The sequence below is a fragment of the Eulemur rufifrons genome, chromosome 17 (assembly GCF_041146395.1).
Source record: "Eulemur rufifrons isolate Redbay chromosome 17, OSU_ERuf_1, whole genome shotgun sequence".
Lineage (NCBI taxonomy): Eukaryota > Metazoa > Chordata > Mammalia > Primates > Lemuridae > Eulemur > Eulemur rufifrons.
In genome coordinates, this window is record NC_090999.1 from 59,378,062 (window position 1) to 59,394,088 (window position 16,027).

Sequence of the window (16,027 nt, forward strand, 5' to 3'; positions counted from 1 at the left end):
CCTACTGCTTAAGCGTTAAAAGGGTTTAGGTTAAAATCCAGCAAATACTCACCACGCACTTACTAGATGCCAGGCCCTGCAATGCTGTCTGTATGTGTATTTATTACAACTGAGAATGTATTAATATATATTAAGATTGTATAGGCTTATTGTTATAAGTCAATTAAGTGAACTCTGCAGTCCAGGCAGGGGCTGGGGGAGAACACATTAATTCTCTAATAATCCTTCATTTCGTGGAATTGACAGTCATAGAGTAGTTTGAATGCTTTCACATTTACATTTCCTTTCTTTCTCTCCTTTAATTTAGTTTGAGAAGTAGAAAAAATCATTATATTACAAAACCTTTTACTCATGGCTGTATTTAACCTTCAGTTAGGGCTCCAACAGCAACTAGGCGTGTTCACCTCCACCACATAGTCAAAATACTGTAATCCGAAGCTAAGGAATACACAAGATCCAAACAAATCATTTATTCCCTCTTAGGCATCAACTGGCTCACTCGAAATTTCATGTCTTAACAAGTGGTCCCACAATCTATCGGTCCATAGCCTTTCATCATCTGACCTCTACCTACTTCTCCAGATTCATCTTCAACCATTCCCAATTGAAGCTTGACTAAATGATATTTGATTCCTCACAAATTCTTTCATTTCTTGCTGCTTTTGCATATATTCTCCTCTCTGCTTGTAAACAGCTGGTAAACTCCTCCAATTTATCTCTTGTTTACAGAGCAATTTCCCTATAGTATAATGTCCCAAAATATATCTACTCTTTGGCACACAGCTTCAGAAGTCCTTATAATAGCCTGAGTGGTAGGGGTGTCTTTGTTATGCTAATGAGGTGACTCAATGTGGTCCCCATATAGCTCCAGGTTGGGCGCTGGTTACCAGAAACACCAAGCACAAGAATTAAGGATTGGGACTTTGAGTCACCTGATCTTCAGGGGTGGGAGGGGGCTAGAGATTGAGTTCAATCATTTAAATCAATTTAAAATCAATGATTTATGTATTCAAACTCCAGAAAAACTCTGGACACCAAAGCTCAGAGGACTTCCTCACTGGTTAACACATTTTTGTGGCCAGAGAGTGAGATCCCTGACTTCACAAGGAAGGGGCATAGAAACTCTTTGTACTTTCCTGCACCTCACCCTATGTGTATCTTTTAAAAAAAAACTTTTTTAATAATTATAAGTATAGCAGTTTCCTGAGTTCTGTGAGTCATTCTAGCAAATTACTGAACCTGAGAGGATTATGGAAATACCCAAATTTGTAGACAGTCAGTCAGAAGTGCAGGTGGCCTGGGTACTCCAAGAACTTGAAGCTGATATCTGAAGTGAGGGTAGTCTTGTGGAGGACTTTACCTTTAACCTGTGCAGACTGAGCTAACTCCAGGTAATCAGTGTCAGAACAGAATTACAGTATACCCAGTTGGTGTCAGATCAGTTGGATTAAAATGGAATACTACCTTAACTGAAAGTTTTTTGGAGTTAAGATTTTAGGACTTCCTTGTTTTTATATACTTCAAAGCTAGTACAGTTACTGGCATATAGTAAGTACTCAAAAAGGATGACTAAACCAAAATGAATTTAGTTCTTCTCTTCATTTAATGGTTTTAAAACAAAATACATATCTCAACAAAAAGTCCCTGAATTACAATTAACAGATGAGAAGGCACTTCCTGAAATTTCGATTGAAGTCCAGAATTTTAACTTACAGTCAATTCTTGTTATTCGCGGTAGTTAGGTTCTATAAAGTCGCCGCGAACACTGAACCATTGCTCCTAGGGGAAATACAGGGTTAGGTTCCTGCAAGCCTCTGGTCATAGTACTTTCATCAACTGATTAAAACATAACCTTGTTTTATGTGTGTTTCTGTTTAAAGATGCCTTATTGAATACATATCGTTGATTCACTAACATTGAATTCACAGCCAACAACACTGTAACTCATGCCTGAGCAAAGCTTACCTAGTACCTGTAATCCTAAGTATAGCATCTTACTGAGTACCGTGAATCATTCCAGCACATTTCTCCCATGCGGCACATCAAAGCTTTCTTGCACTCAGGAATACCAGACAGTATCTTCTGCTACTATGCTTGGGGGCCATTTTAAACAATGAGATTACTAACAAAAAGCAAAAATGTGAAAAATGTGGCCCTAAATAGACCATAAAAGGGAGGCTTATTCATAATATGGCAGCTGATACAAGAAGGCAGAGTGTTGGCTTGTTAGTCTTCAACTGGAAACATGAGCATTGAACCATTCAAATTTTTCCCCACTCTGTCCATCAATGACCACAAAAGCACCAAGAGTACTGATTTTGGAGTTACAAATCAATTTTATGAAGTAGGCAAATCACAAATACAGAATCCACAAATAATGAGGATGAGTGCATAACACTTGGAAGAATAAAGCAATAACTCATTTATGAAGACTAAAATTAGTTGTTCAGCTTTGAGAAATAATACATAATTAATGAAAGAACTTTTAGTATAGGAAAACTTAGGTTATACTTAGAGCCCTATAATACTAAAATATTTTATTTAAGATCCTTATGATTTCTAAGAAACATGCTTCTTAAATATATTCAAGCCTATTTAATCTTATTTTGTAAACTCATTTCTCTAAAATGGATTAGACTTATTACAGCTCTTAGTGGATAATTCATGGTGACTTCACTAGTAACAATTATTGTTCAAAGGTAGACTCTAAGGATGCTGCTGGATGCTTTCAGGGCCACTTACTGCTCTATTCTGTTATTCCTCTACTCATTCATTCATCAGATATTTGTGGTGAGCTTTCTGTGTTCAGGTACTCTGCCAGGCAACAGAGATATAATCATGCCCAAGAAAGCTGAAGTCCCTGCCTTTTTCATGTTTATATTCTAGTTGGGGTAGAATGTAACCAATTAAAAAAATGAAAAATAAATGATAAATTGTGATACTACATGAAAGAACCAAACAAGCAAGAATGAGAGAGGCAGTCTTAGATATTAGCTTAAGAAAACTTCTCTGAAGCAACATAAAGAATGAGAAAATGGAGGGAAGAACATTCCAGGCAGAGAACAGCAAGTCCAAAAGCATAGAGATATGAAAGAACACAGAATATTGCAGTAACTAAAAAGCCACTGAGGCAGCAGCACTAACGAGAGACACAAGAGTGAGGCTGATGAGATAAGAAAACAGATCATGCAAATCCTCACAGGTCATGGTATGGAGTTTAGATTTTATGCTAAAACCATGGTCTCAAAGCAGTGGAGAGAAGTTATTCAATATATATTTTAAGATCCCTTTTGCTGCTCTGTGAATTAGGGGGAAGCAAGAATACCAGGGAAGATATATCTTGGATAGCAAATCAAAAGGTCTTGCTGAGGGGAGTGAAAAAAGCAAACGATACAATATGATAGCCACATTTCTGATTTGAGGGAGATAGTGGTATATTTTGTGATATGGAATAGAACAGAAAGAAATGAAGAACTTAAACATGTTGAGTTTGAAGTGTCAGAAGAGTGACTGCATATTAGAACCTAGAGTTCAGTAATGATTTGAGATCATTACATAATTATGGTATTTACATCCACAGGAATTAGTAAAATCACGTAAAAAGAAAGTAAAACATGGTATAAGACTAAATAGTTAATGAGGAAATGTAAAAGTAGAGTCTACACAGAGAATTCATTTAATTAATTTGGCTATAAAGGGACATAGGACAAAAACTAAGAAATCAATATGGAAGGACTTTACTTTTTATATAGCGAGGGAGTAACTTTTCTTTATTTCTTTTCATTACTTTCAATGGGAGATCTTTAAAAAAAAAATACGTGTGTGCTAGCAGGAATGATCCAACAGAAATGGTACAACTGATGACACAGAAGAGAGGGAATGGACAAAGCAGCAAAATCCAGGTGAAGGAATAGAGAATAGGATACAGAGCATAAATATAGGAAATTGGGCTGTGACAGACAGGATACTTCCCCCACAGGACAAAATTTAAATATATAATTTTTTAAAAAAATACAGAAGAGGGGTTGCACATGTAAGTAGGGTTGTGGATGTGGTAGTGTGAAGATGAGTGATGGGGTCTGGTTTCAGGAGCTTTATAGTGAGGCTGAGGCAGGCATGCTTACGGTTTGAAGAGAAAGGATTCAGGTTGAAAAAGCTGTCTGAGAAGTACAGCATACAAACATGGAGCAGCCATCTAAAGTCCATGATCATGGATTCAAAGTAAAACCTAGAAGTACAGTTGCACAATTTTCTTTAATAGTCAGTGCTTCGTACACAGTTTGAATCCATACTGCATGGTTACCATTTACTATACTTTGTATTCTGGTCTCAATTTTTAGTCTTTTCCTTTGCTGTTAGTTTGGTATGTCAGCAAAATGCCTGCTTGCAATGGCTGCACTATGCCTTTCTAACTGGGGTTTGGAAGACAGATATAAAAGTTTATTAGATTTAGAGTCTATGTAACAGTTAATAGTTACAAAAATACAATTAGAGAAAAATGGTTTATGTTAATATGTTAAGCAAAAGGAACACAATGCAAAATTATGCACACAATATATCACAAGCAGGAGAAGAAATATAAATAGAAATGCAACCAAATTTATACAGTGATTATCTTTGGGTGATGGAAATATAGTCCATCACCTTATTTTTATTTTTTATCAATTTACCATCTTTTTTTTCACATTGTAGGCATGTACTATTTTGAAATATGAAAAAAAAATTTGAATTAAAATTTATGTAACAAATAGAGCATTAAAAAAAGGATCTCACTACAAAGTGCACCTCTGGCATTTAAGCTAAAGATTAATCTCAGTGTACTTTATGACTTTTACTTTGGTTACTCAGTGCTTTTTACACTTACGCTCAGATTATCAGCAGCATCTCAGATAATAAAGCCAATCTGGTATTGTACTCCACTAAATTATTAAAATAATTTTTCAATGATCATTCTTGTATAAACCACTTACATTAAATATTATCAGACCACTACAACTCTTACTAAAGCAGTTCAACAGCACTGAAAAAATATGTAGCAGAAAATACAGAATGCACTGATGTATGCTTTATTTTTAAAATTTAAGGAGCAATACCATTTATGGCAAACCACTTCATAAATTTTAAAAAATAAAACTTTTAGAAATTTAAAATGGAACATAAACATAAATATAGAAAACTATAGTTTTAATAGAGCAAACTAAAAAAGCTTAATACATAAATAATCATACAAAACTCTATTTCAGGGTACACAACATAAGTTACTGTTACAGAGTGAACATTTATGTCCCCTTCAAAATTCTTACATTGAAATCTGATCCCCAGTGTGGTACTTGAAAGTGAGACTTTGGGAGATTATTAGATCATGAGGGTAGAGTCCTTGAGAATAGGATTACTGCCCTTTTAAGGGACCGGAGGAGTAGCTTGCTGTCTTTCTGCATCGTAAGCATACAAGAAGTTAGCAGTCTGCAACCCATGAGAGAGTCCTCACCAGAACCCAACCATGCTGGTATCCTGACCTCGAACTTCCAGCCTCCAGCACTGTGAGAAATAAATTTCTGCTGTTTATAAGCCACCCAGTCTATAGTACTTTGTCACAGCAGGATGAGCTGACTAAAACAGTCACCAAAGACAGTTTTAGTCTCCATCCTAACTTAGTCTCCATAATTTTGACCAGTGAGGGGTAGAGGGAGAAGAACTTAAGAGAAAACAAATACCACATAAAACCTAGGTAATCTTTTCAGTGAACACAGCTAAAATATCATTTGTTATACAAACATCCTCCTGTTATATGTTGGAAATTTTAATAGAATATCATGAACATTCTGGAACTGAAAGTTAAGGCAGCTAAGGCAAGGAGAGCAAGGACTCTGGCATTCCATAAGGGTCATAGCTGAAGGTTTAAACTTTTCCCTTAGGTCATAGGTCCCACCTACTGTGCATTTGAATAGTAGGTTTCTCTCATCAAAGGGAACTTGCAGATTGTTGGACCAGGCAACATGCAACAAAGAACAGGCAAAAAGAATTAAAGCAAGTGAATATGAAGGTGTTCTAACACCCTCTTTACCCAATATAGGATGAGACAGAATCAGAGTAAATCTGACCATAATATATATTTTTGATGAGGGACGTATGAAGGGAAGTAGTAGATCAAAGTGAGAGCTCAGGAAGATAAGGGGGTAGAGAAAAATGCATGAGGTTTGAGCTGAACAATTAAGAAAATGGAAAGCAGGTTCAGCAAGAAAGCTATTATAGAGAATAAGCAATATCCTATTCCTCATGCAAAACCCACTATTCAAATGTACAAAGAATGTAACCTATCACTTACCTCTCCATGGAAAGTGGGGCCAAGCAAACTTCAAAACAAAAAGGAACTTTAATTAAAAGATAAGTGAATACTTTGGCTACAAATCAGAGGTATGCAGTACATAATACAAAGAACAGTTTTAACTGATATGAGCAACTGTTAGAACAAGTGTTCCTTATAACAGGGAAAGCAGTTCACACTACAGGTACAGAGAAAGCAACTCTCAGGACTTTTCTTCCCTTTGAGAAGGAGGGCAGTCTGAAAGCATTTGGCTCTTCACAGTTGAGTTTTTCTAGATAAATAATACATCTAACCAGTTATGAGCCAAAGATATCTTACTACTCAAGTTCTTGTTAAAGGAGGAATCTCTTCAGCAAAATCTTACAGTACAAAAATGTACATAAAAAAGAAGTAATAACAGTTTCTATAATTTTTTCTGTAAAAAACTGGAAGAATGGAATAATTTAGTGACATGAGATTATAATAATTTAGTAACATGGAATAAATTTAATCTCAAGTGTCAGGGTAAGAGCTATGGTTGAACAGATGATATTTCTTATACTTTACTTCATACTTAGCATGCTTTCAGTAATCAGAATTAATGCTGGAGCCAGGTGCAGTGGCTCACATCTGTAATCCTAACACTTTGGGAGGCAAAGGCAGAAGGATCACTGGAGGCCAGGAGTTCAATACCAGCCTGGGCAACTTAGTGAGATCCAGTCACTACAAAAAATTAAAAAAAAAAAAAAAAAAAAAAATTAGCCGGGTGTGGTGGTGCACACACCTGTAGTCCTAGCTACTTAGGAGGCTGAAGGTGAGGCGGAAAGATCACTTGAGCCCAGCCTGGGTGACAGAGCAAGACTCTGTCTCTAAAAAAAAAAAAAAAAAAACAAACAAACAAAAAAAAAAAAAACAAAAAAAAGAAAAGGAAAAAAGCCAATGCTGATGTGCCTTTTAATTTAGTTTAGAAAAAAAGCTGATTATGAGGCCATAGAACATAGTAAGTGAAGAGAAACCATACACTACCTATAACCTGAAGGACATATTCTAAAATGCAAAGTACAGCTAAAAAAAAAAAGGAGAAAGAAAATAATTAAATAAATTACTCCATAGACTGCCAACAAAAGTCATCACAGTGATTACATAAAAGTTGTATTTGTCTCCCCCACCAAATTTAAAACAATGTTCAAGTATGACAGTTCGGGATAAGATCTGGAGTTGATGAGTAGCCATCAATCAAATAAATACTGTGAGTCAGACATCCAGGAATAAAACGTATGGATCTGCTTCATTTCTCAGTATGTAAAATTGACTAAAACATTTAAAACTTGTTTTCTCATTTACAGAAATGGAAAAAAATATCATCCATTGCAGAAAAGAATTAGATACTCACCAAATTTGTTTTTATTTCCTAGCCTCCCCTGCACTTTGGCCAGAACTAATTATGGGGTCTCAGCCTATGTAATGTGGGCAAAAATGATGAATCTACTTCTAAGCTTGACACTCCAATCTCCTGAAAGATCCATAGCTCGCTCTCTCTTCACTTGCCAACTGGCACAGCAATCTAACAGAGGACTCCAAGGTAGCATAAGGAACAGAGGATCCACAAGATGGAAGAAAGCCAGAATCCCTAAGTCACCAGGTTTAACAGAAGACAGCTGAACTCTAAACCTTAAATCATCATTTGTGAAAGGACCTACCTGGAGAGCTGCCTAATCCCTTTCTGATCCAGCATTTGACCCTGATTCCTATCTGAAGAAACTAAGTAAAAAACTTTTATTATTAATAATTTCATACAGTGAGATTTTGAAGGTCACAATATACCCCAATGTCATTTCGCCTCCTACCTAGCTCAGTGTGTACAGATACAAATGAAATAAAAGACTTAAAAGATGTTATCAGTATAAAGTTTTATATAATTATAAAGGTAATATTTATAAACTTAAACCAGGCTAAAAGACTATATAGTTTTTTAAGATAGTAAAAAAGTAGTTTTTTTAAAAAAAAAATCAATAGCAATATATGTATTAGTTAACAAAGTTAGAAAATTAGTCAATTTTTTATATTAAAAATCAACAGGCTGCTAAGTAAAAATTGATTATTCCTTCAGGTATAAATACTTATTCCTTCAAGGTATTGACTCCTTCAGGAAAATGGCTTACTCATCAAGTCAACATACAGTTGTCCCTCGGTATCCCGGGGTGGGGGACTGGTTCCAGGACCACCCAATTCCCCAATCCCCCAGCCCCAGGATACCAAAATCCAAAGACACTCAAGTCCCTTATATTACATAAAGTAGAGTAGTATTTGCACATAACCTACATATATCTTCCCCCATATACCTTAAAATCATCTCTAGATTACTTATATCCAAATGTTATGTAAATAGGTTTTTTACTTTTTTTAAACTTGTATTATGCTTTATTTTTTTTCCAAATATTTTCAATCCACAATTCAATCCATGAATACAGAGGGTCTACTGCACTAGAATCAGGTGTCACTTTAAACACTTCATTTCAAAGGGACAGAGGCCAATGAGAGATGGGGATAGAGATTAATTAACATGATAGCAAAAGAGAAGCCATAACTTTTAAGAAAATATGAACATTTATTTACAATTTCAAGTTAGGACACCAGTGGAATAAATGAATATTAAGATATATACAGGAACTAAAAAAGTTTCTTCTGCCATACTCATGATTCATCTATCATGGTATCTATACATCTATTCACTTGAATAGTTCTATTTAATGGTTTTATTCAGTATAGTCACTCCCAAGTCATCCTATACTACTCACAGTTTTTAAAAAGTCGACATAAGCCTCTCCCTTAAATTCCTTTAAACATTTTATAGATCCTAAATAATGTCCTGAGATTTCTCTCTTCAACCCAACTGCATCATAAGACTTAAAATGCAGACTGCCATTTCTGATCATTAATATTTTTACACGGAAAATTTAGAGGGAATTTTAAATGTTTTTCAATATTTAAAAGTATCATTTTGCATTACAAAAGGTTGGTAAAACAATAATTCTACCAAAAGGGTAAAATTAATGATCTTATTCAACTGTTAGGCAACAACATTCAGCATTGAATTTTATGACCTCAAAATTTCAGGATTAACATTTGAGAAAGATGGATGATCTTAAAAACACAAAACAAAACAAAACTGGGAAAAAAGGAAACTAACTATAGCAGAAAAGTAACCATTACTTAGAACCTAATTTGGCATTAAAGATAGCATTAATTACCACAAAAGTTAACCTACCTACAAAAGCAAATCAAGATCACAAAGAAAATCAACTTCATGTTTATTTTTAAAAACTGAGCTCCCCCTCAAATTATGTATTTATACTTACAACACATTTTTTATTTAAAAAGTAAAGATTTTAAATATAAACTGTTTCCAATATTAATAAGAAAGATAATCAGGTTTTTGAGTTCTAAAGTTTTAGCTTTTACTGGTAAATATAAGTTTTATAGAAACAAATGAAAAGCAGAATATGTAAGAACGTGAAAATGTATACAGACTAAAATGAGACAAGACTGCCAAGATCTTTAACAGCCAAAAGGGATCTGAAGTATCACTGGATCATAAGCATAAAGGTTAGAAACATACAATTCTCAAAAGAAAATAAGCTATCTTAATGTATTTTATGTAGTTTACTCACGGAGATCCCATTTACTCAGAATTAATAATAACATGCCCTGCTGATGTTTACCCTTTCAAGATCTATGAAAAATGGTTTTGCTATGCAAAATAAGTAAACAAGATAGCACCAGGCATATTAAACTTACCTAGCAAAAAACTAGTTATAGATGATTGATTTTCACTTACAAATAGGTCTGATAGAGGCTTTCAACTTTACCAAAACTTTAGTCATTATTTATTTTGCTAATAAAATATACATTAGTAAACAGCTGTTCTCTCATTCATTATATACACACATCCCCAAAAATTTTAAAGCAGTCTGAATAATATTTTTCCATATTTAAACATCAGTGTGGAAAAAGTGGAAAGCATAAGAGAAGAATATAAATAATTTAAAATAGAAAATAAATTCTATGAAATTTAAGCTTTGTGGATGGAATGGCCCTGAATTAAGGGCTTATTTGTCCTGCAGAACATGAAATCATTACCAGTAGAGCTATCCATTGTTTTCTAACTTCAAAAGGTCTAAACAAAAGAAAATGCACATACAGAGAAATAACAGAACTTGGTTATTTATTAAAAGAAATGATTAATTGAAGTAAATAGTCATAGCACCAAATTTATAACTTACCTTTCACAACTACACAGGATTTGGGCATGTATTTCTGTGTGTAAACTTTTCTTGCTTTTGTCTCACTATATCATCTACACTCCTGTACTTTTGATTTGATTTTATTTTTTGAACATATTTCAGCAAGGCAATTTAGCTCCTTTGTGGAAGGAGTAGGGGTAGTAGTGTGCTTATAAGGTAGTAGACAAAATTAAAATCCCACAGTATAACTTCATCCCCTCCTTGCTAAATTAAAATTTAAAATTCTTTGTAGTAAAACAAAGACCCCCCCTAACTCTTATAATAAACTCTGAACTGAATCTTCACCAACAGAACATATGCTGTGAGTCTTTTTTTTTTTCCAACAATTGTGAAAATATTTAAGCCCTCAATTTATAATTTCTCATTCCCTATTGACCATTTTTTTAAGGTAAGTAGAAAAGTTAGATGGTATTTTCAGTGGCCATGGACAGAACAAAGCAAAGAAAGGTAGGAGTAGGCAGAGGACTGAATTCTAATCTGTGATCCTATTATCTTTGTGCTAAACAGACAAACTACTAATATTTCAAATAAGAGAAATAAGGAAGTTCTATTTTTGTTATAACTTTCCTTTGTCATACTTTTAGAAATAGAAATTAGCTCTTAACTTCTAGGAAGTCAGTCAGCCTGGTAAACTAAATAGAGATTGAAAGTGCCAGTGACCATCAGCCTATCCTTGCCTTACCTGCCATTACAGAGTAGCCATCGAGCAAGAGAATAGTGAGGTATAATCTTCTGCATGACACTGGCCATCACCATGGTAACGACCAGCTGTATACCTATCACACCCTGTGTAAAAAAACAAATAAACAAGTTTAACAATGAATGAATCTGGATTTGGGAACACTGCTGGAAACTTTCTGTACATTTTGAAAAGTACATTTTAAGAAAATGATTTTGTTATTAAAATGCATTATAGTTGGCCTCCCATGTCTGTGGGCTCCGCATCCATATCTGTGTATACTACCAAGCACAGATCGAAAATATTGGGAGGAGGCAGTAAAAAATAACAATACAATAATAAAAAAACACAAATAAAAAACAATAAAATATAACAGCTATTTACATAGCATTTACATTGTATTGGGTATTATAAATAAATAATCTACAGATGATTTAAAGTATACACATATGTGTAGGTTATATGCAAATACTACACCATTGAATTATTTTATGTTTGGTTTTCTACTAAGAGACACAGTCTTACTCTATCACCCAGGCTGGAGTGCAGTGGAGTGATTATATTATAGCTCACTGTAACCTCAAACCCCTGGGCTCAAGCAATCCTCCCACCTCAGCCTCCCAAGTAGCTGGTACTACAGGCATATTGCCACAATGTTTGGATAATTTTTACAAAACTTTTTTAGAGACGGGGTCTCACCATGTTGCCCAAGCTGGTGGCAAACTCCTACCCTCAAACAACCCTCCCACATTGGTCTCCCGAGCCACTGAGATTACGGGAGTGAGCCAACATCCTGTTATATGAGGGACTGGAGCATCCCTGGATTTTGGTATACTGGAGGCTGGGAGGGCTTGGTCCTGGAACCAATCTCCTTTGGATAGAAGGAACACTGTATTATTCTGGTATTTTGGTATTCAAGATGACATACTTTATGTAGTTTAATCTTATAATCCTCTACAAATTATGTAAGGGTCTCACATCCAATATGAACTAAAGTTAAATGAATTAGCACATGTAGTAGAAATCTATTCTCAAGCAATGTTCTGAGGGTGGGTGCAGTGACTCACAATCCCAGCACTTTAGGAGGCCAAGGCAAGAGGATTGCTTCAGGCCAGGAATTCGAGACCAGCCTGGGTAACACAGTGAGATTGTCTCTAAAAAAAAAAAAAAAAAAATTGTTAAAAAATTAGCCTGGAGTGGTGGCTCACTCCTATAGTACTAACTAACTACCCAGGAGGCTTTAGTGGGAGGAGCACTTGAGCCCAGGAGTTAGAGGCTGCAGGCTATGACTGTGCCACTGCACTGCAGCCTAGACAACAGAGCAAGACTCCATCTCTAAAATTGAACTCATGCTGTCACCACCAACTTCCAGTGAATGGGTCTTCAACCATATCCAACAATCCTCTTAGTTTGCTTCACTAATCCCTCCCAAATTCTCCATGATAGCTAATTCAAACCTTCTTCCCTCTTCTCATACCTCAACCCCCTTCAAACTTCTAACTCTCCACTCAGGCATTTTTTTCTACTTCACAGAAAAAACAAACACAATCAAATGGAACTCTCTCACTTGCCACCAACAAGCTCACAAAAGTCACTTGCATCTGCATCTGTCTTTTTCCACATCCCCCAGAAAACAGAGCATCTTCTATATAAAGCAAATCCCTTTATCTGTGCTTCAGAGCCCATTCTCTTTCATTTTCAGGAACCTCAGCCATTGAATGGTCTCCTTCCTATATCTTCTTTAATCTCTTCTCTATTTAAATCCTTCCTATCAGCACTGTAACACCTACAAGTCTCTTTCATGTTTCTAAAAAATAACAATAATTTTCCCTTTTTCTACAGCCTTCCCCCATCCTCATATTCACAACCACTTTCAAAAGGATTGTTCTGTTTCCATTTTCTCACATTCCCACATAGTATCCACTCAACTTCTACTTCAAGCAATTCCACCGAAACACATACCATCAAAATCACTCCATCTTGACAAATTATTTTTCTTTATCTTAAATCTCAGCAGTATCCCACATGATAAACCACATCCACCTGCTTTACTTCCACCTTGATGACTCATCCTTTATACTTCCCTTTCCTGGCTCCTCCTCTAACAAAGCAAAATAAAGTTGAATTCCTACCTCAAATCTAATATACAAAAGGAGTACATAGAAAATGTAAAAATTTAAAAAGAAAAAACAGTATGGCATATTAGTTTTAAGAGCCAAGACTCTCAACCCAAACTGCCTGGGTTAGAAGCTGGTTTCTATTATTTACTAGCTGTGTGACTTTGGAAATGTTACTGAAATATTCTGCACCTCTGTTCCCTTGTCTACAAAATGCAGTTAAGGCCAGGGACAGTGGCTCACTCCTGTGATCCCAACACTCAGAGAGGCCAAGGCAGGAGGGTAGCTTGAGGCCACGAATTTGAGACCAGCCTGAACAAAGTGAGACTCCTGTCTCTATAAAAAATTAAAAAATTAGCCAGACATGGTAGTGTGTACCTGTCATCCCAGCTAGTTGGGAGGCTGAGGCAGGGGGATCACTTGAGCCTAGGAATTTGAAGTTGCAGTGAGCTACAATGATGCCACTGCACTCTCACCCAGCCAACAGAGCAAGACCCTGTCTCTTTAAAAAAAAAAAAAAAAATGGAGTTAATAATTCAACCTACTTTATCAAGCTATGGTTGGAAATCATGCCCAGTACCGAATAATTAGTAAATGCACGTTAGTACTATTTGTTGTTCTTATCACTAGTACCAAAGGACAAAATTTTTCTTACAATGTCAAGAATAGAGAAAACCTTTCAAACAGTGACATCGGTCTCCTAAGTGATAAAAGAAGACCAAAAAAAGTTGAAAAGGTCAAATTTCTGCATGAAAAAACAATATAAACAATGCTAGAAGACTAATTAGGAAAAAGTATTTGTATATCATATCACAAATGGATAATTTACTTATTAGGTATTATATAGAGATTTCTTATAAATCAATTAATAAAAGATCAATTGCCTACTTTGAAAAAGAAGAAAAAATATGTACAGTTCTCAAAAAAGGAATTAAATATGGTTCTAAAATAGGACTGCTTTTAAAATGTCTACCAAACCGGCCTCAACAATGGTTTTATTTGTGGATATTTTAATGCCTTAAACTCCATCAACTGGGTTAAAGTTCAGATCATTTTTATATTTACCTACATCAACAATTACATTTTGACCTTTTTCTTTCATATTTTCTATCACTTGAATTTACTATCCTATTTTCTGTGTAGTTTGTGTTGGAAGTTCTACAATCTCCATACAATGAATGCCTGCCATTACAAAGAACCCTTTCAGGCAGAACAAGGCCAAGAAATACATTAGCAAGTATGTCAGAAGGTTGCTGTATTTGATATTACAGACTTAAAAGTACAAGATCATTTTTCAGTCAGGGAAAGTTGTACGGACAAAGTGAACTTCAATGTAGCCTTAAAGGAAGTAATGGCATCACAGAAACTTCAAGGTCATTTAGTATAGTCCCTCACAATGTATATTATATAATATTATAGTGTAGATATGATTTTTGCTCCTTAGTAACAGAAATCATATCTTAGTCACATTTAGTAGTCACAGCTGTTAAGTGGTATTTCAGAAAGATTGATCTGGAAGATATATATGATGGAATGTGACAAATTGAGAAAAGGCGACACCTTGACCAACTCTCTCCCCTTCCTCCAAATCACTTAACACAATGAAATATTGCTGTAGACTCACTACTAAAGATGAAAAAACAAACAACTGATATTTGAGCCGGCTCGACTAGAATCAGGAGTATCAACTAGGTTTCTGCAATAATCCAAACCAGAAACAATAAAACTTTAAATGACCTCAAATAATCTTTGGCACCCAGAAGAGAAATGCATTTTAGAGATATTGTTGAAGAACTCAGAGACTGGCTAAATATGAAAACAAAGGAGGAATTAAAGATACTGACCCTGAGAAAGTCAAACACCATATTACAGTGGCTCATTCTCAGTGTTGTAGTTAATATTTGACTGAAAAATGCAAAAATGTAGCCTCACTCTGTTCCTTTACTATACCATTTTCATCTTTCCAAATGAGGCTAAAAATAATTTCCCCAAACCTCACCTGTATACTATATTAAATAAATTTATTATATTCTTCTAACTTTAAAAAAAAAAAAATTCATAGAGATGGGGTCTCCTTGTGTTGCCCAGGCTGGCCTCAAACTTCTGGCCTCAAGCTATCCTCCTGCCTCGGCCTCCCAAGGTGATGGTATTACAGGTATGAGCCACCATATCCAGCCATATTCTTCTAACTTTCTAACAGAAGTCAACAGATCTATCCCAGAAGCATCTGCTATTAAGTAACTATATATGTGCTAATACAGGAATCTACATAATCTTTAGGAGAGATAATCTTAAAATTATATGGAAAACATTTCACCAGTTATTTCTTTTTACATGTATTTTTAAAAGAGCCCTTGAAATATACTTTCAAAATAGTAATGATTTTAGAGAATTATATGTATTATCAATTTAATAATTATTAGTACTGAATTTGATCAACTTTTAAGATATTACTGTGCAATGGACAATTACAGTATACATATCAGGGATTTACATGTTAAGGTATAAAGTATCCAATTCATTAACTACAAAAGACAATCATTTAAAATTAAAAAAAAGAAACTATTCTACTAACCTGTCTTCTTTGCCTAACTTAGCATCTACCTATAAGTTTATAAAAAAA

The 16,027-nt window shown here is 34.9% G+C and overlaps 1 protein-coding gene across 5 annotated transcripts in view; it reads right to left on the reverse strand.

Annotated features, from left to right (window-relative positions):
• TMEM161B (transmembrane protein 161B) overlaps positions 1–16,027 on the reverse strand; it is a 69,518-nt gene that overhangs the window by 36,323 nt on the left and 17,168 nt on the right. For 3 of the 5 annotated variants that reach the window (XM_069492068.1, XM_069492067.1, XM_069492066.1), the window contains exon 2: positions 11,291–11,394. The exons of the other annotated variants lie outside the window; for them this stretch is intronic. Coding sequence is in view for 1 of the 3 variants with exons in the window: in XM_069492066.1 (XP_069348167.1) it covers positions 11,291–11,394 (104 nt within the window). In the remaining 2 variants the exon portion in view is untranslated. The remainder of the gene's footprint in view (positions 1–11,290; positions 11,395–16,027) is intronic. 5 annotated transcript variants of the gene reach the window in all.